This window comes from Arvicanthis niloticus, chromosome 6 (genome assembly GCF_011762505.2).
Source record: "Arvicanthis niloticus isolate mArvNil1 chromosome 6, mArvNil1.pat.X, whole genome shotgun sequence".
Lineage (NCBI taxonomy): Eukaryota > Metazoa > Chordata > Mammalia > Rodentia > Muridae > Arvicanthis > Arvicanthis niloticus.
Genome location: NC_047663.1, coordinates 52,980,049 through 53,004,686, shown reverse-complemented (window position 1 = coordinate 53,004,686; position 24,638 = coordinate 52,980,049). Strand labels below are relative to the sequence as shown.

The following is a 24,638-nucleotide window of genomic DNA, read 5'->3' as shown; positions in this document are numbered from 1 at the left end:
TGCCTCAGTCAGGGAAGGCTTAAAGAGCTGACAGGAAACGCTAACAGAAACCCTGTGGGTGCAGATGAACAGCAGGACAAAGAATCATAAAAAAGCACAAATCCGGGGGCTGGAGAGATGGCTCAGAGGTTAAGAGCACTGACTGCTCTTCCAGAGGTCCTGAGTTCAATTCCCAGCAACCATATGGTGGCTCACAACCATCTGTAATGGGATCTGATGCCCTCTTCTGGTTTGTCTGAAGAGAGTGACAGTGTACTCAAAAAATAAATAAATCTTAAAACAAACAAAAAACCCACTGAGCCTACTAAAAATGGAACCCCCCCCCCAAAAAAAAGCACAAATCCCATTTGTTCCCCAACACAGGTGCTAACAGATTGTTGTTTCTGCTTGTGCCTCTTCAAGCCAGGCACAGTGAATCACAGCGATACAGCGATCAATCTCAGGGCTCAGGAGGCTGAGGCAGGAGGATTGCCCCAGGTCCACAGTATACTACCCTTTGGAAAGAAAGCACAACAAAAAAAGATAATAGTCCCATGGCCAGTCCTGGCCTTGCTCTGAGCTATCCTTTCTGCAAACTGGGGGGCAAGTGCCCACCCCTACCCTTGGCCCCACAGTAGGTTTTGAGGCTCCCAGCTGACTTAGTAGTTTCTAGTTATTCTGAGCCAAGAAGTGGGACCCTGTCTTCTACTTGTTGAGGAAGACATTGAATGGGGTTGGGGGAGTGTGGATTAGCACATCCAAGAGGGAAGGTTTCCACAGACCACGCTCTTCAAAAATCTTAGTCCGGAGGATTCAACAACAGCTGGGCCACAGGCACCTACCAGAATGGGAACTCAGGCAACTTAGGCCAGCAAGTACAAGTATCCTGAACCACCCATCTCACAGGGCGCTAAAGAGCTCTCACAAGCAGTGTCCACGTGGGTCCTGTGCAGAGGACTACAAGCCTGTTAAAGACAAACAACTGACTGGACATCTTCACAGCAAGAGCCAAAAAGTAAGTGTAACACACTGCTGCCTTGGCGGACCTTGACCCAAAGCAACAGTAGCATCCCTACCCACCTCCTCCCCTTCACCAACCCACGAGTGAGCAGCAGCTGACAGAGAAATCCCCTGAGGCCAGAGTAGGGGACTCAGCCTCACCTGAGTCCAGCAAAGGAGTCTGAGTATGGTTCCCACATAAACAAAGGTCTGCTAACTGCTCAAACTCTGACCCAATCCATCTTGCCAAAGGCAGTTTGGCGAGAAGCCAAAGTGAGACAGGATAGACTATCTTCTACTACTCAGGGCACACATGGCTACCGGTGCCTCCTGGTGAGTCAGCCTAGGACAAACTCTCTAAGAACAAACAATAAAGATACTGTTGTCATCTGTTAACAAAGTTTGAGGCCTATCTTGTCTCCTAGTCACTTAGGAATCTGACTTCCTTAACTTTGGTTTTGCTCACTTGGTTCTGTTCTTGTTTTATGGTTTGGCTTGAGGGGTGAGGGTAGAGACGGGGTCTCTGTACACACTTCTGGCTGTCCTGGAGCTCACTATGTAGAGCAGGAGAGCCTCAAACTTGAACTCAGAAATCCACTTACCTGTACACCACACTCAGCACACTTGTAGTTTTAAGCCATAAAGTATACCTGTGTACGCAGGCAAGATTCAGAACACAGCACACTCCTACACACCCCATTGTACTCTTTCTTCAACATGGCATCTGGAACTTTGCTACCAAACACCTGGAATTTCTCTCACTTGCTAACATCAACCCAGAGAAAGGCGTGTGACGAGAAGCCCAGGTCCACGTGACACCTCTAACTGCAGCACTGCTGGCATACAATGCAGTGTAACTGGGAGACCGGCCGGTTCCTGGGCCCACGAAGATGCTCCATGGCGAGCCAACCAGTCCTGCTATCTTGTGGGGTCTGGACCATTCTCAGGCTGCCCCTGGAAATGGTACAAGACTAGAAATGTACTGACTACAGTCTCTCTCTGTCTGTCTCTCTCTGTGTCTCTCTCTGTGTCTCTCTCTGTGTCTCTCTCTCTCTCCTCCCTCCTCCTCCCTCCTCCTCCTCCCTCCTCTCTCTCTCTCTCTCTCTCTCTCTCTCTCTCTCTCTCTCTCTGAGACAGGGTTTCTCTGTGTAGCCCTGGCTGTCCTGGACTCACTCTGTAGACCAGGCTGGACTCGAACTCAGAAATCTGCCTGCCTCTGCCTCCCAAGTGCTGGCCCGGCTGACTACAGTCTCTCTTGTGGCCTCAATCTTCTGTCTCATTCCCCACCTGTTCTCCATCACATCCATGTGGGAGAAGAGACACCGAACTGCCTCTGTGGAGTCTTCTCTCATGGGACAGCAGGAACCAAATAAAGCAATCTCGACCCTTTTTTTTTTTCTGTGAAATTTATTATTTCCACATTAAAAGATTTTTTTGGAGGGAAGTATCTTCTTTTAACCACATGATGATCCTATACAGCTGCCCAGAGTAGGACACCATCATAAGTCATTAATTAACATGCCATATGAGTCTGAATAAATAAAAGCTACAAAGCCCAAGTTATATACAAATATCTTAGGCAATAATGTTTACAAACCTATGTACAATAAAACAAATGTAAACAGTAAGTGCAGCATGAGAATAATCAAAGGGTGCAAGGGACAAACACCTCTAGCCAGTCTGCCCCCAAGGGCTGGCACCAGCCAGCCCCAGAATCAGGCCCCTCAACCCTTCCCAATGCAACTGGATGGACCTTCAGAGGAGAAAACAAAAATGCTCTGAGAGATGTCATTGAACTGAGGGCCTGGAAAGCTGGCGAGGTGGTTGCCACCTGCCTCCTGAGTCTGAGGCACAGAGGAGAGGGCAACACGGAGGCTCAGCCCTGGAGTGCCCATGTCCCAGCTGCCCCTGCCTCCTGCAGCTCAGACAGGCATCTCGCTGCTTTGAGAAACAAGCAATGGAATGGACTGCTTACATAAAGTCAGAAGGTACAGACAATATTCCGTAATTCAGAGACGTTCCTGACTGCCAGAAACAGGCCTGAACTGCAGGGGTGAGGCTGGGGACACATGATTGTGAGCACTGAAGATGCGTGGCAGGAGCTTAGGTCTTATCAACCTGATTGAGGGGAACGTCTATAAAATCTGCAATGTCCTAAACACAACTAAATCCTATCAGCACAGCAAAATGGGACTGAGGCAGATGTGATGAACGGGTACTTCCACATCCAGTGATCGAGTGACACATGTGTGTATCACCTGGGACCCACAAAAGTGCAATCATGTGAAACCAACGGCACTACGGCGAGAAGAGAAAATAGCCAGTATTGATATCGCGCAGAGTCCTGGGGCTGGGCAGGGCCCAGCAGCCGCCACTGCATGCAGCCTGCCCTCTGCCAGCGGTGAAGAGGCGGGCAGAGGGGCACAGGGCTGGACCCAGGCACCGAGGGACGAGGCGTAGATGTCCTGGGCTGCTGGAAGAGGGCAGGGGCCCACCTGAAGGCCGGGCACTCACACACTGAGAGGCAGCATACCCGGTGCTGACGATGGGCGTGAGGAGCCCAGCCCAGGAGGAGGAGGAGCTGGATCAAAGCCGTTTACTGCCCTGTGGGGTGAGCAGAATACCAAGGGAAGAGGAAAAGAAAAAGAGGCTCATTTAAAATCACTCTCACATAGGAAACTTGGCTGCTTTCTGTAACTAGTCCTCTTCCTTACCCACTGTAGGGTCCCGACTACTCAGCACTGGAGAATGGCTAGTTCTCAGTCTGGGCTACTGAGACCATGCACACCTTTCTAGGCAACTTTGCCATATGGGCCACTGTAAACACAATTTTGATTTTGTTTTTAACCATTAAAAGGTCTAAATGTCTGGCAATAGAGAGCTTGTTAAATAATTATACAACAAAACAATGAGATATAAAAACTATTAAGAATGTATTCTACAATACTTTTAACAGGAAACTATTCAGAATGTATTTAATGATATAAGGAAAGAGGCAGGCTACGTAAACTGCTTATGTTCAGTGTGATGTTTAAAAGAAAAGAGCAGGGTGGTAGTTGAGAGGCAGAGGCAGAGGCAGGCTGCCTCTGTGAGTTCAAGGACAGCCAGGACTTCATGGAGGAACCCTGTCTTGAAAAACAAAAACAAAACAAAACAAAACAAACGCCTCCCAAAAAAGGAAGAGGAAATGTGAGCAGCACACAGCCTGGGCTCTGCTCTACTCCAGCCTTCTACACGGACACTATGTGGTTAAGTCTAGAATGAATATAGATGCATACACATATGTAAATATATAATGGACTATATATACATATTATATATACATATATAATCATCTATATCATAGAAGAAAATTTTAACAAAATGTGTTCTCTGAGTTGCAGATAGATGTTACTGGTTTATAATTTATTATGTTATAAACCTACTCCAATACCAGTTTCTCAAGGTGAAAAAAAAAAAGTAATGCTTAGCAAGCAAAGCCTCATGAGAAGACTTATTGTTTCTTAACCACAGCAACCCAGCTCCACAGAAGGGCCGGCATCCGGGCACGCCCAGCAAGGTGGAGGGCACCCCCAAATCCACCCGCCAGCATGCAGCCACAGGAAGCAGGAGGAGAAAGGAAAGGGCAAGACACAGGACCTTTCAGGAGGCAACTCAGCCTTTCTAGTCTAAGACCCTCGGTAGGAGAATCCATCCCATTAGTGACTCTGAGGGGCCACAATGCATCATTCTTGCCCAACACTGTCCCCACTTCTTTGCGGAAGGATCCAAGGAGCTGAATACAAACTCACAAGGAGATAGTCTCTTAATGCAAAGACCACTGGTTCACAAGCAGTCACCAATGGCACACAGAAACAGACATGCAGAGGGACATGACAGGAAACAAGAGTTCATGTTTCAAGAGACTGAACACAGCCCATACTTGAAATCTGCATTAAGCCACACACAGAAACCAACAGCAGCAGGACACACCCTGCTCCAGCCCCATTCCTTGTTATACTTCTGCTCAGCAGCAGAGTTTTCTCTCTTTAAATCTTCCTTCCCAAGAGCTGCACGCATGACTGTGCTCCTCCGAGGAGCCTCCTGCCTCGGGCAGTGTGTGCCTGTGCAGGGCTTGCCTCAGAACTCCATTTGTTAAGCGCCTGTGTAGCCCCTGAGCAGCTTCTGAAGGTCTCGACCACCACACGAAGAACATAGGAGACCTAGTGTCCAACACATGAACCTCCAATCCTGTCCTCAGGTACACAGCAGAAAGCCCCTAACTCATCAGACAGGGGCACACTGTAGGTTGTCACAAGTCTGTCATATTGTCTGCTGGGGTACGAAAAAGCAGCAGCCACAAGGACAGTTCTTCACACAGAAACGGTTCAGGACTAAATTTAATGCATTTTTAAAGTAGGATCAAGTTCGTCTCCATTGTTATAAAGGAAAACAAACCAAGAGAAGACCCGATCACTAGCCCAGGTTCAATCCCAGCTGCCTCCAGGTGTCCTAACCCTTCCCAGCCTCCTCTAGTCACAAGCCACTCAAAAGCCCTGAGCAAACTAGTTCCATGCTCCCAGTACACATGTGCTCTAGTGGAAAGCCGGTAACACCCCTGTGGGGCTAGGAGAACTTGGCAGTGGGCTGAGCAGAGGGTCTCCCTCACCTAGCACTTCTCTTCTGAATCAAGAGGTAAGAAGTTAAAAACAGAAGAAAAAAAAGCTGACCTCCAGAAGTGTTTTTGGTCTAGAGAGCTCCTTTTAGGAAACTAAAATTCATTCAATAAGGAAGATTCCCAAGAGAAGAAAAGCCTTTAAATATACCAGGTGCAGATGTAAAGAAATAAATGCCCAGAATTAAAGGAAAGGCACAGGCAAGGATAGAGACAGCCCTAGGAATCAAGTATGCAAAAAAAGGCTCCAGACATGCAAGTCATGAATTTATACCCCAAGTCTAGCTAAGGTAAAACTGACTGCAACTCCAGAAAGATGCTTTAGCAACAGAAACTGCACCTTCTCAGCCAGTCAGGAGGGCTGTCCATCCTCTAGCAATACAACAAGCAAAGCTCAGGCTGCCAGAGCAGCAAACTGAGTACCTGTGAATGCAGTAAGGAGGGCAGCCAGAGCCCATTCTCCCTGTGTGTGAACAGAAGCATGGAGCAGTTCCAGGCAACTCCAGTCCTCTAGCCAGGCTACACCAACAGTTCAAAAAGAGAAGGGGGTTCTACACACTTCCCATTCACCATCCCAGCTCAATGTGGAACAAAAGCAAGCATAGGGAAAGGGAACTCATTATTTCAGTTTCGGAAAGGAGAGAACAGAAGCAGCTCCGAGGCAGGAACCGCCCATGCTCACGAAGGCAGTGAGATGAGACCCTGGAACCTAGCACTGCCTCCACCCTCAACTCAAACTTCATCCTGCCATGTATGGGGAGTGCCACAAGCAGACTCTCAGGCCCACCAGACCAGTATGCTGAGCTTGTGTTGAAGTGGTGGCTCACCCTGTTGTCAAGCTGGCTTATCCTGAGCTCAAACCACCTTCTGCCTCAGCCCTCAACTAGCTGCGACCGCAGCACTCAACTCCTGATGGGCTACTGTCCTGCACAGCAGCAACAACCTGTGTGATCAAGTCACAGAAATGGTTAATCAAGTCACACAGGATCTTGAAAGCTCATTCATGGGCTAAAAGTTGATTAAAGCTGAGTGCACCCCCATGCAGTTAGTAAAACCAATCTGTTAACGTGTCTTCCACCACACAGCATGATTAAGACAGAGAAGAAAGCACAGCAAACGAATTGAGTTACCCATGAACAACGTAGGAAATATGACTTTTTCTTGCCTAATAAAAAAAAAAAGGAAAAATCATTAAACAGCAATACAAACACTTTTCACATCCTGTCCTGAAATGAACCCCCAGCTACATAAGACCCAGAAAAACTTGACTGATTTGCATATAATTTGCACCATGTGCAAGTAACACAAATAAAACCAAATTAAATTTATGGAAGAAAAAATGTTTAGAGCAAATTCAAGTAACACACAAACTGCATCCTCGAGACAAGAATGTAAGAGGATCAGTGGTGGAGTGACTGGGGCAGCAAGGCACGGCAGCCTGCGTCGGGGGCTGGTAGAAACCCCAGAAGACAAACTCCTAGTTTTAAGAAGTCCTCAGATAATCAGAATGTGCAAAAATGCTTGTGACTCATATAAGTCCACAGGCCCAGTGAGGTGTGTGTGTTTTACGTTCCAAGGACTGCACTGCCCTGGGAAGGCTGTGAGCGATATGAAGTACACATGCTCACAACCTTCCAGGAAACTGACCTGTGAGTCTCCAGTCCCACTAGTAAGCTACTGTGATGCAGCACAGACAGACTTGGAAGGAGCAAAGGGTAAGCAAGACCAGCACACAGCCACAGCCAAGGTTCTAAGACGGGCTTTTCACATGCTAAAGTCCTAAGCCAGCTTCCTACTTCTACAAAGACTGGCTTAATATATCTGGGAACCAGGCTGTTCGCCCTTTCCTCTTACAGCTGAAACGTAACATCCTGGTTGCTGTCTAGTCAACACATGAGAGAGAGATTAAGAAGCCAGGCTGACCACAAGATGGGTGGAATGAAAGCCAAGCAGCAAGGATGCGGTCACATAGCAAACCATGGGAAAGCAACCTCCAGAGCACAGTGAGGACATGGAGATCCCTCAAGCAACTGTGGGTTAACACGGCAGTGTGCATCCACAATCCACTTGTTAGATAAAGCGAACGCTGTATCAAGAGCCAATCCATAAATGCAAATTTCAGGCTGAAACAGTGTAACATAAAATTTTCATAATTTAGAATGAAACACATATAGTAACTAAAAGTGGTTGGGGAGGGGGGGGAAGAGTACTGTTCTGCCCTTTCCCCCAGTGCAGCTCAGGAGACAGGGAGACCTGCTTCTAGCTGCTACTGGGGCAAGAGTACAGCAGAGTTTCAGGTTACTCTTTTCAGCTCACACTGCTACTCCACGTCTTGGGGCACGTCCTCTCTGAGCAATGCCTGCCCTGGCACGCTGGGATGGGAGGCAAGTGCGAGAGGAGAGCAGTGCCCTGAATGACAGTTGACTCTTCCCTCACTGTGACCGCACGCATGCACTGTGACTCTCCATACACAGGCCTTGCCTAACCAACTCAGCCCTGGTTCCTGCCTCCTCTCACACTAAGATGCTGCCTACGGCCCACCCAAGACACATGATTCCAAAGACAGAGACACTACAGAGGAATCACGGGCTTCCAACACTCTTGGAGACTTCCTCTGTACTTCCTCTGTACCATTTGGGGAACGGCTAGTCTAATGTGGATGTGCCGATCCATGTCATGTCCCCTGCTCGAACCTTGTACTCCCTAGCCTGATAAAAGTGAAGTTTCTACTTAGCCTACCTGAAACCCCTTAAGAGTTAAAACAGAGTTCTGACTTACAAACTAGTATTTTACACTGTGCTTTTAGTAAGAAGTCCTTGTTGTATCCTTTTCAAGACAGAAGTGTCATGAGAAACAGAAATAGGCCATAATTCTCCACTACAGGATGAACAATTCTTTTTTTGTTTTGGTTTGGTTTGATTTTTGTTTTTTTGACATGGGGTTTCTCACTTCTCTGTGTAGCCCTGGCTCTCCTAGACTCACTTTGTAGTCCAGTCTTGAACTCAGAGATCAACCCGCCTCTGCCTCCCCAGAATTGTTGGAATTAAAGCATGTCTCCCCATGCCTGACCTTAACACTCTTTTCCACAGTAGGCTGTAGCTGGGCATGGTGGTGCATGCCTGTCACTCCAGCACTCAGAGGAGGTAGATCTCTGTGGGTTCAAGACTAGCCTGGTCTGCAAAGTGAGCTCCATGACAACTAGGGCTTCACAATGAGAATCTGTCTCAAAAGCCAAAAATAACAGCAAAGAGAGAGCACATTGTATCTAACAATTGGGTTGTCTGTAAACAAGCTGTAACTACTGAGGACATCAGAAATAAAAGCACCTTTAAAACACTGTGATGCTTTCTAGAGCTGCTCCTGCTTTGTTCTGTTGTGCTGTTAAAGCTGCCTATTCTGCTCACAAGAGACAATGGCAAGGGATCATGAACACGGCAGCTGCCTATGGTAACGTGACCAGCAGACAGATTACAGGTCCTAATTAGTTGTCTATATTAAGTCATGTCTATAACAAGAAGATAGATATGCATATTAGAGAGAAAACAAAATAAGACAGAATGAAACGGACTGCTGTGGATGTGGCAATGTAAATCAAAGCAGGCAAGTTCGTGAGCGATATTTAAACTGTACTCTTGTAGATGTGCTGTAAGAAGCTTACAGCAGATGCATAAAAATCTGATTTTTACATGCCTGAAAATTAACTCTAAGGAATGACCACAACAGTGTGGAAATAGGAAGCCTACTTCTTACTGCACATATTCTATACCAACTGAAATGTTTTAACAACATACTACTGCTTTAAACTTAAAGCTTTTTTTTAATATAAGCGCACATATTCGCTTGCTTGCTCTCTCTCTCTCTCTCTCTCTCTCACACTCTCACACACTCACACACACACACACACACACACACACACACACTTTTTTTTTAAGTCAGTCTCACAGTGAAGCTCTAGCTACTTGGAAATACACTAAGTACCAGGCTGGCCTTGAACTCTCACTTGTATATGACCCAATGTCTATATTTAGAACTTTGCATTTTTCTAAAATCTTCAAATAAAAGTTCTGCCATACAGTCTATGTACAAAGAAAATCTCCCCTTCCCTTAAAGGAGATTTGCTGAGTCTCCCAAGCTATAAGGATCTGGAAAGAAGGCCCACAGAAGCTATGCAGATTCTCCTGAACCCAGCACAGTTGCCTTTAAGAGTCTATGCCTAGTGCCTAGGATAGAAGCTGTAGATTCCAGGGACAGCAAACTCCTTGGGAACCAGAAGACAATAACAGATCTCTGTCCTCCAAGACTTGAACAAGAAGAGCAGGAAAACTTATCAGTGTATGTGACCTTCAAGACTCTGGTAGCCTCACTTACAACTCTGTAAACTTAAACTCACAGTGAGTCCAGGACTGGAGCTGCGGCTTAGTGGTAGGATTATTGCCTGGCACGTATGAAGCCCTAGGTCTGTTCTGTCCCTAGAACTGCCAAAAAAAACAAGTCAAAGACTTACCCTTTATGGAAGAAAGTTGCTCGCCCTGCCCTTGGGCACTCTGGGCCGTTGCTGTTCATTACCCCACAGTTAACGCTCCCTGGAACATATGATTTGCGGGATGCTTGGTCTTTTGCGAAGTTCCTGCAAGCTGCTAACTTGGATTCTAAAGCCTACAAAGAAGAAGGAATGGCTGTCAAAACAGTGGCTGTACAGAAAATATCTGCATCTCAAACCATTTCTATTTCAGGCTTCAGTCTCCAGGATAATGGCCACTAGTGCAGCCATAATCAACAGTCTTTCTAGGAGAACAAGGAACATTCACACTGACCCTCTTTTTAATGAGCTCAAAATTTAACTTTTTCCTCTCAGTATCACTGAGGTATACATATAATCCACACCTAAGAAAACCACGGTACCAGTGGCAGGTAAAGACTCCAGACCTCCCCACCCCATCCATTACTTGTAAAGGCCTACAGTATCGGTTGAGATTAGGACTTGGGCACTTGTGCAGCAAGCACTACAGATAATCATCAACTTTGGTGTTTTTAATGCCGTCCACTCTTTCTATAGGTTCTCCATGTATTTTTTTCCACAGCCTCAGAACAGATCCATTTCAATCTCACATAAAGTGATCCATTTTCTTTGTGATAGTATACTATAAACTGTATACTTGATACCTTGTCTATAATTAATTCACCTGCAAATGATCCTGTCCCTTTATCGTTTACCTCTAAGTCTTGTTATCTTTCCTTTACACCTATTACAGCACCTGTCACCTGTCACATGCAAACAGTTGAAGTGAAAGAACAGGAAGTTCTCATCTCTCCACACGTGGGTATCATGGAATCCCTCTTTCCCAACAAAATTTCTCCCAAATGAAGTATCTTTCCACTAGCTCCCAAAAAAAGAAAAAACATATGCCATGGTGAAAAAAAAGAATACAGTGCATTCCAATTTACAAGACTAAAGGATTAGAAATCCACTGAAAGTGCACTTTCAGAATGTGTATGGACATCCTACCTATCATTTCAAGAAAAACACATGGGACAGAACCAAACAAATTGAAACTTCTTTTTCTTCTGCCTCTTTTTTATGGTAAAAGTACAATGGGCTAGTTAAATAATGACAGAAATAATGACCCTCTAGGATGCTCTGACTTGTAAATAAATTCATACTGAAACCTTTAATTTCCTATATTCAATGAAGTGACTTGTGCATCCATGTAAATATCTGTTGAGCATCTGTCACATGGCAGATTACGTTCAGGCATCAGTGATACACATAGATGGTACAAGCCCTAGGTCTTTTTAGAAGAAAAAAATGGTCTCGAGATTAAGATTTAGAAACTCAACATCCAGTGGTAGATGAAACCATGACTGTAAACAGTAAGACCATCACTGAAAGAAAGGACAAAGGAAAGACAAAGAGAAATGTGCAGCAGGGTAGGGACAAACAAGAGAACGCATCAGGGACGCCAAGAAAAGAGGACATTCTGAGGAGGTGGGGACACACTGGCACTGAATGCTTCAAATAAAATTCAGAGCAGTACACACAATGGGTTTGACCACACTGACAACACCAAGGAGTCTTAGAAGCTGGATCAAGATTGGAGAGCAGGCCAGAATGTCTAGAGTACATACACAGTTAAAGGCCCACAAAGGTGATGGTAAAACAGAGATAAAGAATGGCCTTGGGCTGGAGAGATGGCTCAGCGGTTAAGAGCAGCAACTGCTCTTCCCTAGAACTCATGTTTTAACAAACAAAAAACCTGTGGCTAGATGATGGCTCAATGGTTACAAGTATGTACTGCTCTCGCAGGGGACCAGAGTTCACTTCCCAGAACCCTTATCAGGTGGCTGTTAAGCCGAGTTCCAGGAGATCTGATCCCTCCGGTCTTATAGAATACCTAAATTCTTATATATGTACTCACATTTAGACACACATATACACACAATTAAATAATAATAATAAAATTCTTAAATCAAAAAGCCAAATGTGATGTTTAGTAGCTCCAGTAAGGGCTTGCACGTGTGCACGCACACACACAATTTTTAAAAACTTTGTTTTTTTTTTTTAAAAAAAAAAAAAAAAAAAAAAAAGACAGACTTGGAGAGCTGGCTCAGAGGTTAGAGCACGTGCTCCTCTTGCAGCTGACTGGTGTTTGATTCCCAGCAGCCACACAGCACCTCACAACCATCTGTAACTCCAGCCCCAAGGGATCTAACATCCTCTCTGATCTCGGCAGACACCACACACACACACACACACACACACACACACACACGGTGCACATAGATTCAACTCATACACATAAAATTATAGAATACATAAATCTTAAAAACTGATAAAGAAACAAGCAGTGTCATATTTCAAAAGCCAAGTTACTAAAATCAAGCTTAGAGCCAAGAATGAGGCACTAAAGTTGAGGTGGCCCAAGAGCAATAAGCCCCAGATGAAGAGTGACTGGCAATGCCCCAAGCCACACACTATCCCACAAAATACAAGATGAAGGAAAAAAACAGAAGAATAAGAGCCAGGGGCAAAGAACAGAACTTGAGGTGCTGCACTGTAGACAGGACAACAATGGGAAGAATTACATAGGTAACCGAAGCCCAGGCTCTAAGTGCCTCAGGCCCAGGGCTGGGGGTTTTCTCAGGTCTGGTCCCTGCTCATCAGTGCACGCAGCGCTTCTCAGCTTCACATGGTTCTCACCACAGGAAAGAGACAGTTCAATACTACCTCCACAGTGGAAACAGCTAGCGATAAATAATTGAATGCTTACCCCTACTTTCCGCAAGAGATCTCCCACGATGTTTAGTGCTGATATCCTAGCAGAAGGAGTTAGAGGACTGGTTCCAAAGCCATTTGGTATAGCTACAGAAAGAGAAAAACAGAGTAATAACATCAGCAGCTCCCTTTATATTTGGACTATACTGATAATGATGTTACAAAGCAAAACACATTTGAAGCAATATCATACTGTGTCAAGGTCTGGACAAAGTGTGAAGAGAAGCATTATAAAGCAGCTTGACCCCAGACTACATCAGTGTGTCACGTCTCTAAACTGCTGCAAGGACAAAGATCCTTAAACATCTCAAAAGGTATTTATGGAGATCCTGAGAACAGAACTGTGAGGCAGAGGACTACCCATTGTCACCCTAACAGATGCTACAAGGATGCTCTATAAGAACAGCGTGCCACATAGGACTCACAGAGACTGTGGCAGCATGCACAGTGTCTACACAGGTCCAAACCAGCCAGGACCCCAGTGCTGAGATGGGGGAGTAGACATGAGCCCCATCTCTAACCAAGGAGCTATCACCAACTAACTGACAACCATCCACAAAGGAAAAATTAGTCTCCAAGGGCATCTCACAGGGTCAATACACAGCTCACAGGGTCGATACACCACACTTACAGGCAGGCCCTACGCCCTGCAGTGGCAGATGACCAACACAAACCAATCCAAAGTTATTTTTAGACTTTTTTTTTTTTTTTTTTTTTGGTCTCATATTGCTTTGTTCCACTCTTTTGCTTGTACATTACCATTTTCAGTTTTGTATTATTATGGGGTATGTGTGTCTGCATATGTATGTACTTCTCATGCTCTTTTTTTCTTGTTGGTTCATTAGTTTTGTATTATTCTTGTCTGTTTGAATTTCCCTGTTCTCCTAAGACAGAGAGAAAGAAAGTGTAGAGTTGGAAGGGTGAAGGTATGGGGAAGGCCTGGGAGGAGATGAGGGAGGAAAAACATGACCAGAATATTGCATAAAAAATTACTTGCAATTGAAAAAAATAAAAGAATATGGCAAGCTGGGAATAGTACATGGGTATACAACATGGGGTGCAGTACAGGCAGGGAGCTCTGTGAGGTCGAGGCCAACCTGGTGTGTGCATATGTGTGGAGGGAGGGAGGGAATAAGAGAGAGAGCATGAGAGAGGATGAATGAGAGAGAAAGAGAGAGCAAGAGAGAATGAGAGAGAGCATGAAAGAGAGCATGAGAGAGCATGAAAGAGAGCATGAGAAAGAGAGAAAGAGAGAGAGCATGAGAGAGAGAGCATGAGAGAAAGCATGAGAGAAAGCATGAGAGAGCATGAGAAAGAGAGCATGAGAGAGAGCATGAGAGAGAATGAGAGAGAAAGCATGAGAGAGCATGAAAGAGAGCATGAGAGAGAATGAGAGCATGAGAGAGAGAATGAGAAAGAGAATGAAAGAGAGAGAGAGACAGAAAGAGAGAGAGAGAGAGAGAGAGAGAGAGAGAGAGAGACTGAGACAGCACATGCACAAGCACCAGGGTAGGCAGGGCAACAGAGTGAAACCATATCTCAAGAAAAAAAAAAAAAAAAAAGGAAAGGAGAGGCAAGACAAAGAGAAGAGGAGAGAAATACTGTGCTGAGGTGAGGGCTAGAGAGATGACTCAATGGTTAAGAGCACTTCCAGAGGTCCTCAGTTCAATTCGAAGCAACATGGTGGCTCACAGCCATCTGTAATGGGATCTGATGCCCTGTGCTGGTGTGTTTGAAGACAGCTACAGTGTAATCACATACATAAAATAAATCTAAAAACACACACACATATGTATGTTTAAAAGAAATTCTGTGCCAAACCAGTAATCAGCATGATAATACTCTCAATAACGAAATGTGACTGACACAGGAAATTGAATTTCACCATTCATTGAAATGAGTGTAAAGTTTAACAGTCACTTCTGGCTACTGGAGCAGCAAGAATATAGGAAATGCTGTCCTAATTGCCAGGAGAACCTCCTCTCACCCTAGAGGATAAAATGTATTTTAAGAAGGGCAGAAGGATATGGGGGAGCATTGGAAGCTGGTCTATGAACTGCAGACTACCTAAACAAGCTGGAACTGGAAAGCTCTGGGACTGTACTGAGAGGCTCTAAGACTGGCTACAGAATGCTTTACGTCTGTATGTCCATGTAACACTGGTGACAAGATGAATCTTATCAGTTCCCCTGAATGTTACCTTTGTGGGCAGTTCAAGACCATCTAACAGAATGTTCTATCTGAGCCAACCTTATATCACTCTAAATAGCAACTCTAAGTTTTGTTCATATCTGAGTAGAAAGCCTATTTTTCTATGACATATGAAATGGCAAAAGCAAGAAATAATTATTTAGGTAGGCTCAAAAAACTTAAAGAGAGACTGGGTGTGATGGGACATGCCTATAATCCCAGCACCTGGGAGAGAGAGGCTCAAAGGTCAGAATTAATTCAAGGTCATATTTAGGCCAGCCTAGGCTTGGTGAGACTGTCTCAAAACTAAACATTAATCTATGGTAGCAAAGAAATGTGTAGTTATTCCTAACTCAAAGAAAAAAAAAACTTCTAAAAAACTTATCTTTTTTGTACTTTCAGATTTTCTACATGAGAATATAATATAGATCTATGTCAGTGCCTTTTGCCAAGCACACACAGAGCTCTGGGTTCAATACCCAAGCCCAAAAAAGACAAAATAAATAGACAGACAGACAGACAGACAGACAGACAGAAATCTGCATGAACATGAAAATAAGCTCTTAAAAATAAATTTTAAAACTTAAAAACTTTTTAACTTGCTGGGCATGGTAGCGCACTCCCAGCCAGCACTCAAGAAGCAGAAGCAGGCAGATCTCCGAGTTCGAAGCCAGTCTGGTCTACAGAGTGAGCTCCAGAATGACAGCCAGAACTACTCAGAGAAACCCTGTCTTGGAAAATACATAAGTAATTAACTTTTAACTTTTTAAAAATTGTACTTAAGCTACTCTTGTGTTGAGTGCAGGCATCATCTCATTGCTACATTATCAGTGACCTGGAAAACAATTCTTCCTTTGCTGCCCGGTACTAACATAACTTGTAAATTGCATCCATGCTTGAACTGCAGCAGCTCTGCTACATCAGCAAACGCATTTAAAACTGACCGTCTAACATGGCCTTAAAGAGAAAATACAAACCTTTTGGTGAAGGAAAACTGTTTTCTGTGCCTTTCCCAACAGGCGTTGCAGGCAGAGAGAGCGAAGCTTGGACAGCAGAGTCCATCTTCTCACAGTCCAGAGTTGGAGAGCTGGGAGCAGACTTTCGGGTCACTTCCTGTTGTCGTTCCCGAACTGCTAGCTCTTGCCTTAAATCTGAAAAATGTTGCAAACAAAAGCAGAAATCCTCATTAGAGCGAGAGCAAATATATCCTCCAAGTTCCAACCAAAACCTGGTAAAGACATTTCTCCGGAGTTACTATTTCTCCGGAGTTACTATTTCTCCGGAGTTACTATTTCTCCGGAGTTACTATTTCTCCGGAGTTACTATTTCTCCGGAGTTACTATTTCTCCGGAGTTACTATTTCTCCGGAGTTACTATTTCTCCGGAGTTACTATTTCTCCGGAGTTACTATTTCTCAAAGCAAGTTCCTATCTAAAAACTTTTATCTCTGGATCAAAAATCTGAACTCCCTTAGAACTTAAAAATATGGGGTAGCAAGATGGCTTAGTAGTTAAGGCACTTGTTAGCAAGCTTGACAACCTGAGTTCCATCCCTGAGATAGACATGGGAGACTGAGAAGAACCCCTACAAGGTTGTCTTCTGATTTCAACATCTGTACAGTGGCGCATGCGTGGGCAACACACACACACACAATGTAAATATAATTTAAAACAAGAATTTTAAAATGTTATAACCTCTCTATGTAGATGAGGCTGGCCTCAAACTTACAAAGATGTAACTGTCATTGCTTCCGGAGTACCAGTATTAAAGGCATGCACCACCACACCTCAGGTTTTTTTTTTAAACTACCACTATGAAATACTTTTTTAATACTGAATTTTTAATGTTTCCAATTATAGAACTACCCTGAAAAATATCTTCTTATGTTAAAAGGGATGTAAAGATGCAGATCTGAGAGTTCAAAGCCAGCCTTGTCTATATAGAGAGTTCCAGGACATACACACACACAAAAGCAATTTAAAAAAAATGTTTTAAATAAAAAAATCTGGTCACAACAACATAAACAAACCTTGAGGACACTAAAGTTAAACCAACCAGTCACATAAATAATAATAAAAGTTTTTTGTTTGTTTGTTTGTTTGTTTTTTCGAGACAGGGTTTCTCTGTGTAGTCCTGGCTGTCCTGGAACTCACTCTGTAGACCAGGCTGGCCTCGAACTCAGAAATCCGCCTGTCTCTGCCTCCCAAGTGCTGGGATTAAAGGCGTGTGCCATCAACGCCCGGCGATAATAAAAGTTTAAAAACCATCTCAGTATAGTGAACCTCTCTATGTAGACAAGGTTTGCCTGTCATGCACAAGCCCTATGTTCACTCCTACCACTGTAAAGCAAAATCTATAAACAAACAATACCAAGTTAATACTTTCTATATTACAAAATTTAAAACAGTTCTTCAGGGGCTAGAGGTAGCTCAGCATTCAATGCTCTTCTAAGAAACTAGGGCTTGATTCCCAGCAGCCACATGGTAGCTCACAACTATCTGTGACTCCAGTTCCAGAGATCTGATGCCCTCTTCTAGCTCCCAAGAGCACCAAGCTTGCAAGTGCTACACATGCGGCCAAAGTGCCCTTACACACAAAACAAACATTTTAAAAACTCTTAACTTAAAAAAAATAAAAAAATAAAAAAATAAAAAAAATAAACTTCAGATAAATACATCAGAAAAAAGAAAATAAAAAGGCACTGAAAATCTATAAAAGATGACATATAGTTAAACACACTTTCTCCTCCTTAACACACTGAGATTCAGAGTACTATCAAGGAAACAAGAACAGGGGCAGTACACACTCCTCACTGCTGAGCCATCATCTCTCCAGACCCAAAGCCTGCTTTAAAATTTTGCCATACTAGGGCTGGAGAGATGGCTCGGTGATTAAGAGCACTGACTGCTCTTCCAAAGGTCCTGAGTTCAATTCCCAGCAACCACATAGTGGCTCATAACCATCTATAATATGGTTTGGTGCCCTCTTCTGGCCTACAGGTACACATGCAGATAGATAGAACACTGTGTACAAAATAAACTTATTTAAAAAAGAATTGTGATGCCATGTATATTCCCTATATTAAGCAGGAAAAAAGAGAAATGTGTTCATTTTTGCCTGTTCATAGGAAAGTCAGAAATTATATGAGGGAAAATATTCAGATAATAAAGTAAACTATGTCACACTGTTAGTGGGCTTTCCTTTATAATATTCTCAGTTTTATTGTGTTTCTGAGGAGAAAGAAGTTTTAAAGAAAGTGTGCACTGGTTACATGTATAATATGTAAACAGCAACACACACACACACACGAAGTTATTTAAATACAATCAATAAAGAAAAACCTTCCAACTGAGAGCAGTACAACACTGGAAAAGCTCACACTCCTTGTGCCTCTTTTCGCATCTAGAACACAGAGGTCATACCTACTTCTCAGCACTGGTAAGATTTATGAAATAAATTACCAGGTTAAAAGCACTTGGCACAGTGATTCAAAGGTATGTAAGGGCATATAAAACTAGAGCTTCAGAGAAACTGAGGCTGGAAACATGGCTCAGAAGCAGAGCTACCCAGCACGCTCAAGACCCTGATGTGATTCCTAACACCGTCAAAAGGGTTAGTACTTACACTCACTCAGGGACATGCAATGGGTAAATACTTGCCGAGTTATGAAGCTTACCTCTTGCTTCATCCTTTAACCTCTGTACTGAGACCAGCAAAGACTCCTTTTCATCAAGTTCACTTTCTAGAAATGCATTCCGTTCAATGGCCTGATTTAGCCTTTGTTCAAAGTCTTCCAGAGAAACTATTGTTGCCCTTAAAAAAAAAAAATTATTTGAAGCCCATGAATTAAACAGCATGTACAAACAGCCAGTACAAAAGAAAGCAATCAGGTTATCTCCTGCCATTCTTAACCGAGTCAACCTGACCCAATCTGGAGAATGATCTCACTCCATTCAGCAAAAATTAACACGTACCTACTCTTGTGGGCTCCCATTCCCTGCTATCTGCTACAGAAATACAATTCTCCAACCTAAAATTACAACTCAGAATACCAATTCCAATCTTTTTTTTTTTTTTAAGACTGATCCACTGATTTTATGTATATGAGTACACTGTAGCAGTCTTCATACACACCAGAAGAAGGCATCGGATCCCATTACAGACGATTGTGAGCCACCATGTGGTTGCTGGGAATTGAACTTAGGACCTCTGGAAGAGCAAGTCAGCACTTTTTGCTGAGCAGTTTCTCAACCCTAAAATAACCTCTTAATAAAAGACCTCAAACACCTTCCTGCCTCTCAGCCTCTTCACTGTCTCTCTGACTAGTTAACTTTGCTTCTTGGCAGACTCTGCCCCAACTTGTAAAAAGGCTTCCCCAGCTCCCACAGGCACTAGAGCTGCCCTGGAGCAGCCTATACACACTTCTCACCAGAGCATTTATCATTGCAAGTCCTCTGATGGATCAGCTAACAAGGACAGTGACTAGAATCATGTCAATCAAGAGTCAGTCAACCGCTAAGTCCAAAAGAAAAATACTGGGCAATAATTATAAAGTAGTATGAGTTAGTTACAGTGGTTAAGGAAAACTAACAGAGACACACTGGAGGCATTCAAGATCCACCTGCCTCAGTCTCCCATGAACTGGGATTCAAGGTGTGTGTTACCAAGCCTGGTCTGTGTGGTTTTGTTTCGTTTCCTTTAAATCCAATGATCACAAAGGACACACCACACTGAAGAAGAAACGACACTGAAGGAGAAACAGGAAGCCTGAGCTGACAACTGGTCATGCTCCCAGAGCGCACAGTGCCCTTTACCTTTTTGCTCGCTCCAGGTCATCGTTGGCCTGCTCCAGCTCTCTCACATACTTATGCAGTTGCTCCTTAATGGCCCGGGTCTGACTTAAATCATCTTCCAACACTGAGACCTGTTTATAGCTCTGTGCATACTGATGCTCTAGTTTCTCCTGAAAGCAGAGGTACAGAGAAGGCTGTGTGATTAATATGTAATCATCTATTAATAAAAGAATTTCCCAAATTAAAGGAGGAAAAAAAGGTCAGAAGATTTCACCACAATCTGAGTTAACAGCACCCCATCCTTAAACTACACAGACAAAACCACTCTGCCTTAATTCATGTAAAATGAATATAGTAACAATTCTCTCTCAGAAAAAAAAGAATGATCTTTCTGAAAAGTAATAGAATGCTTTCCTCAAAATCTAAACCTAGGAGCTGGAGAGATGACTCTGAAATTAAGAGAAGTGACGTTCTTGTAAAGCCCAGAGTCTGACTCTCTGCACTCATGTAGAGTGGTTCACGACCACCTGTACCTCCAGCTCCGAGAGACCCAATGCTCTTTTCTAGCCTCCGTGAGTAATGAACTCACATGGCATAGCCACAGACACACACAATGCACATGTCATGTAAATATAATTTTAAGGCAGTACACAATAAGGCAAGCAATTTGTCCAAACAAATAATCAGAAGCTTTAGAAAATACAGGAACTAAAATGCAGTGAAGGACAGGCAGAAAACTAACTTCCTATGAGAAGTCCTAAACTCTGAACCATCTCTTGATTCTATTAAAAAAATAAAATAAATCTATCAAACTTTTAAAGTAGGGGGCTAGAGAGATGGCTCAGTGGTTAAGAGCACTGGCTACTACTCTTCCAGAGGTCCTGAGTTCAAATCTCAACAACCACAAGGTGGCTCACAACCATCTGTAATGGGATCTGATGCCCTCTTCTGGTATGTCTGAAGACAGCTACAGTGTACTCATATACATTTAAAACATATATATATATATATATATATATATATATATATATATATATGAAATATATATCATATATATGTTATACATATATACATGTCTATACATACACATATACATACATATTTTTTGGGAGAGTGCTTGAATTTTTTAAATACTACTTGGTTAATACATTTCTCATTTGTAAAATATTTCTATATTTCAAGTACTACATATGTATGCTCATGCTAAAGCCTATGTGTGGAGATCAGAAAACAACTAAGGAAAAAGGTTCTCTTCCTACACCATGTGGGGCCCAGAAATCAAACTCAGGCTCTAAGGCTTAGTGGCCTTAGTGCCTTTCCCCATGAAGCCAACTCGCTGGCCCTACACTTCCCACTTTAATACCTGGACAGCACTGGGCTCAGGGAAGGGGCTTCTACAGTTACCTTTAATGCCTCCACTTCGTATTTCAGTCTTTGGTTATCAGCCTGCAGGTCTCTATTTCTTTGTTCAGCCTGTACTAACTGTGCCTCCAACTCTGCTTCTAATTCTCTGCTTCCTTCCTGGAACTCAACTAGCTCATCCCGAGCTTCCTGGAAGCTAAGCAGAAGCAAAGTGAGAAAAACAAGTTAATAGTTGAGTCCTTTCACATAATTACACAGCAATTCAGTAATTTCTGACTGAAAATTAACAGTCTTGTGAAATGTTGAACAGTAAAGAAAATGTCTTATATTTCTTATATGCAAGATTCAGTGAAAATTAGTTATAAGCTTCCCCCAAAATACAAATCAGTAATTACAATATTTACAAAAAATAGTTCTACACGGCTCAAAACCATTAGTTTCTTCCTCCATAAACCTCAAAGAGGAAGAGTGTGTACTTGTACTGACATAACCTAAATTGAGCATTAGTTTCCAATCATAATCAGAAATCAACAGATACTCTAAAATCACAACAGCTGGTACAGAGCTAAGCATCACTCACTCTTACCACTAATTCACAATCAGGGAGTTACTATGTTTCTCCATCTTTTTAAAATAATGCACTAATACATTATTATAATATCACAAACTAGCTTAATATTTAGACATTTTTTTTTTTTAATTTTCTGCATTTAAACTATTATGAGGAGCTCACAGAGTTCCCAGCCTTTGGAGGAATCTGTAACATTAGAAGAAATGAAGAACCTCTGCTGAACACAGAATTTCTCCATGCCCTGGCCGGATACAGCCACAGGAAAAGAACGACGAGATTTTATAAGGCCTAGTTAACTCTGTCAACCAAAGGACGGAAGTGTGTAAGTATCTTAGTAAGATTTCAAGGCTGGAGAGACAGCTTGGCGGTTACTTGCTACTCTTCAGGAGGACCAAGGTCCAATTCCCAGCAACCATATGGCAGCTCACAACCATCTTTAACTTCAGTCCAGGGGATCTGACACTCTCTTCTGGTCTGTAAGGTCATCAGGAATGCACAAGGTACACAGACAGACATACAGGCTAAACTCCATACACATACAATAAAAACAAATGAATGAATGAAAAAAGATTCCTTAAGATTCATTGAGGCCAAAAAGTTATTTTCTTCCCAAGTAAATAATAAATTTTCTAAAATACTCCATAGCTTAGAAGCTCAGCTGCCTCCCAACACTAATAGTGCACACCTAAACAGACTAAAGTCTGTTTTAAGAACCTCAAATGAACAAATGATGAGGGAACATCAGTGCACACACAGAAGGCCAAAGACGGCCCAGCTAGTCACAAGCCACAGGAGGCAAGCAATCAGGAATCATAGGTGGCACGAAAGCTTCCTGATATTTCAAGTTGAACAATATAAAGATTGGTGGTAGTTTTATACTATTTAAATAGAAACACTGTTTTAGTACGGAATCACAGTCCTAAATCTGAAACTCTGTATTTAGCCTTATGTTCCAAAAGGAAAAACATGTATAAGCTATACAGTATATTCTAAATCCTACCCCTATTTTAATGTTTTCAAACATTACCTTTGCTTATACTTTAAGGAAAGTTCCTTCCAATAAGCAGTTTCTTCCTTTAAACTTGAAAAATCAGGTATATCTTCACCATCCATGATCAAGAAAGCCTGTGATAGTAAAGACAAAGAACCAGGACGTAAATGAGAGTATGGCACAGCATTTGGTGGTTTCAAAGGTTCTAGGAGTAGCTGGCACTTTCCTGTAACTTAGGCACATATTACCTCACTTGGGGACAAGAGGTCATTGGACAATCCAATGACCTCTTGGATGAGGTCATGACAAGAGATGATAACAGGGTCCTTTGATATAAAGGCAACAAAGCATTTTCAGCTATAGCACTGAGTGCTGGATAATTTGACCACAGAATTAACCTCACACAGTTCCAGCAGTTAGTTTATAGCCAACTAACTGATCTTCAGGGAATCCAGTGACAGAAACAAACATCAGACTAACCATTCTACACAACTTGCCGCTGTATAACTGCTTTAAAACACCAGTAAGGGTCTGAGGATGTGGCTTGACTGCTAAAATGCCTGCCTAGGGTCTGTCCCTGCTACCACCTGAATCTCAGCACTGAGAACTGGAGGGGGTGGGGGTCACAGAAACTTTCAGCAACACAGGAAGTTCAAGGCCAGCCTGGGTTACATGACACCCTGTATCAAATGAAAGTAGGGAGGAAAGAACGGAGGAACAGAGGGAGGGAGGGAGGGAGGGAGGGAGGGAGGGAGGGAGGGAGGGAGGGAGGGAGGGAGGGAGGGAGGTGTTGGGAGCCGACTTTAGTAGAAAGCGGCTAGATCAACTTTGCAGCCACCTGGAACCGTATACCCTGATGAAAGACTTGGTTGTCAAAAGCCTATAACAGCTGAAGCACACTCTGATAAATATATTATTTATCCCACATAGCTTGTTTTGCTGTTTAGTGACCTCAGCTGTATGGTGCACGTGGTAAAATGTTTTCACCTGTGTTCTCCTGCTTGTGTATATAAATACCTCAGAATTCCCTTCAAAAAGGGGAGACTTGAGAAAATAGAAGAGACTGAATCACACCCTGTCTTGTCTCCATTCTTCGCGTCTCTTGCCCCAAGAGCCACACTCTTTCTTGACCAGAGCACTTAGCCCCAAAAGTGTTGAGGCAAAGTGTTGAGGCAGAATGTGGGCCTCAACAGGGAGGGAGGGAGGGAGGGAGGGACACAAACAAGCAAGCTGCTTAGAACCTTCATGCCACGTGAGACTACCACATCAGGTAAGACCCACGTTCTCAGATCACACTTCTGAAAACATCCACAGTCATCCTCAATCCAAGTTGATTCCAAGTCCACTCATCTCCCACTGCAATGACCTTTATCTCACTTCTTCCCTAAGGAATTCACAGAGGATCAATCTAATTACTTGCTCTTGCCATTTCAACTGGCTAAAACTCCCAAAAGATTATAGGACAGACACAGACATCAAGATGACTGGCCCACTCCAGATTCCTGCCACATCCTTCCTACCACCTGCTCTTCGCTGCTTAACTTCTGTCCAGCACCACATCCACACAACAAGAGACACAGTAACTCTACTTAATTAAACCACAATGTGTGCTGTCCAGTAAAGGAATGAAGAACAATCTTAAAACATAAACAAAGCCTCTGAAATGGAAAGAACTCATCTTTAGCAAGAACTCCAGATTCAGGTGTATATAAAAGAGAGGCAAAAGAATGATGTTCAGTGGGGATAAAACTCAACATAACTTGATACGCTGATTTAAATCTTTTGAGGCACTGTGGCAACGTTCCCTTAACCAAATCTCTGCTCAC

At 43.2% G+C, this 24,638-nt stretch overlaps 1 protein-coding gene across 6 annotated transcripts in view; it reads right to left on the bottom strand.

The window, feature by feature from the left end:
* Window positions 1–2,365: 2,365 nt before the first annotated feature.
* Ndel1 (nudE neurodevelopment protein 1 like 1) overlaps window positions 2,366–24,638 on the bottom strand; it is a 36,078-nt gene continuing 13,805 nt past the window's right edge. For 5 of the 6 annotated variants that reach the window (XM_076936565.1, XM_076936563.1, XM_034504950.2 and 2 more), the window contains exons 2-9: window positions 22,849–22,946; window positions 21,293–21,446; window positions 19,910–20,058; window positions 18,772–18,908; window positions 16,073–16,246; window positions 12,901–12,992; window positions 10,137–10,288; window positions 2,366–3,582 (exon numbers count right to left, since the gene is read on the bottom strand). In XM_076936565.1, coding sequence (XP_076792680.1) covers window positions 3,489–3,582; window positions 10,137–10,288; window positions 12,901–12,992; window positions 16,073–16,246; window positions 18,772–18,908; window positions 19,910–20,058; window positions 21,293–21,446; window positions 22,849–22,934 — 1,038 coding nt within the window. In that variant the 5' untranslated portion in view covers window positions 22,935–22,946 and the 3' untranslated portion in view covers window positions 2,366–3,488. Of the gene's footprint in view, window positions 3,583–6,762; window positions 6,798–10,136; window positions 10,289–12,900; window positions 12,993–16,072; window positions 16,247–18,771; window positions 18,909–19,909; window positions 20,059–21,292; window positions 21,447–22,848; window positions 22,947–24,638 lie in introns of all 6 variants that reach the window. The other variant, XM_034504952.2, reaches the window with a different exon arrangement.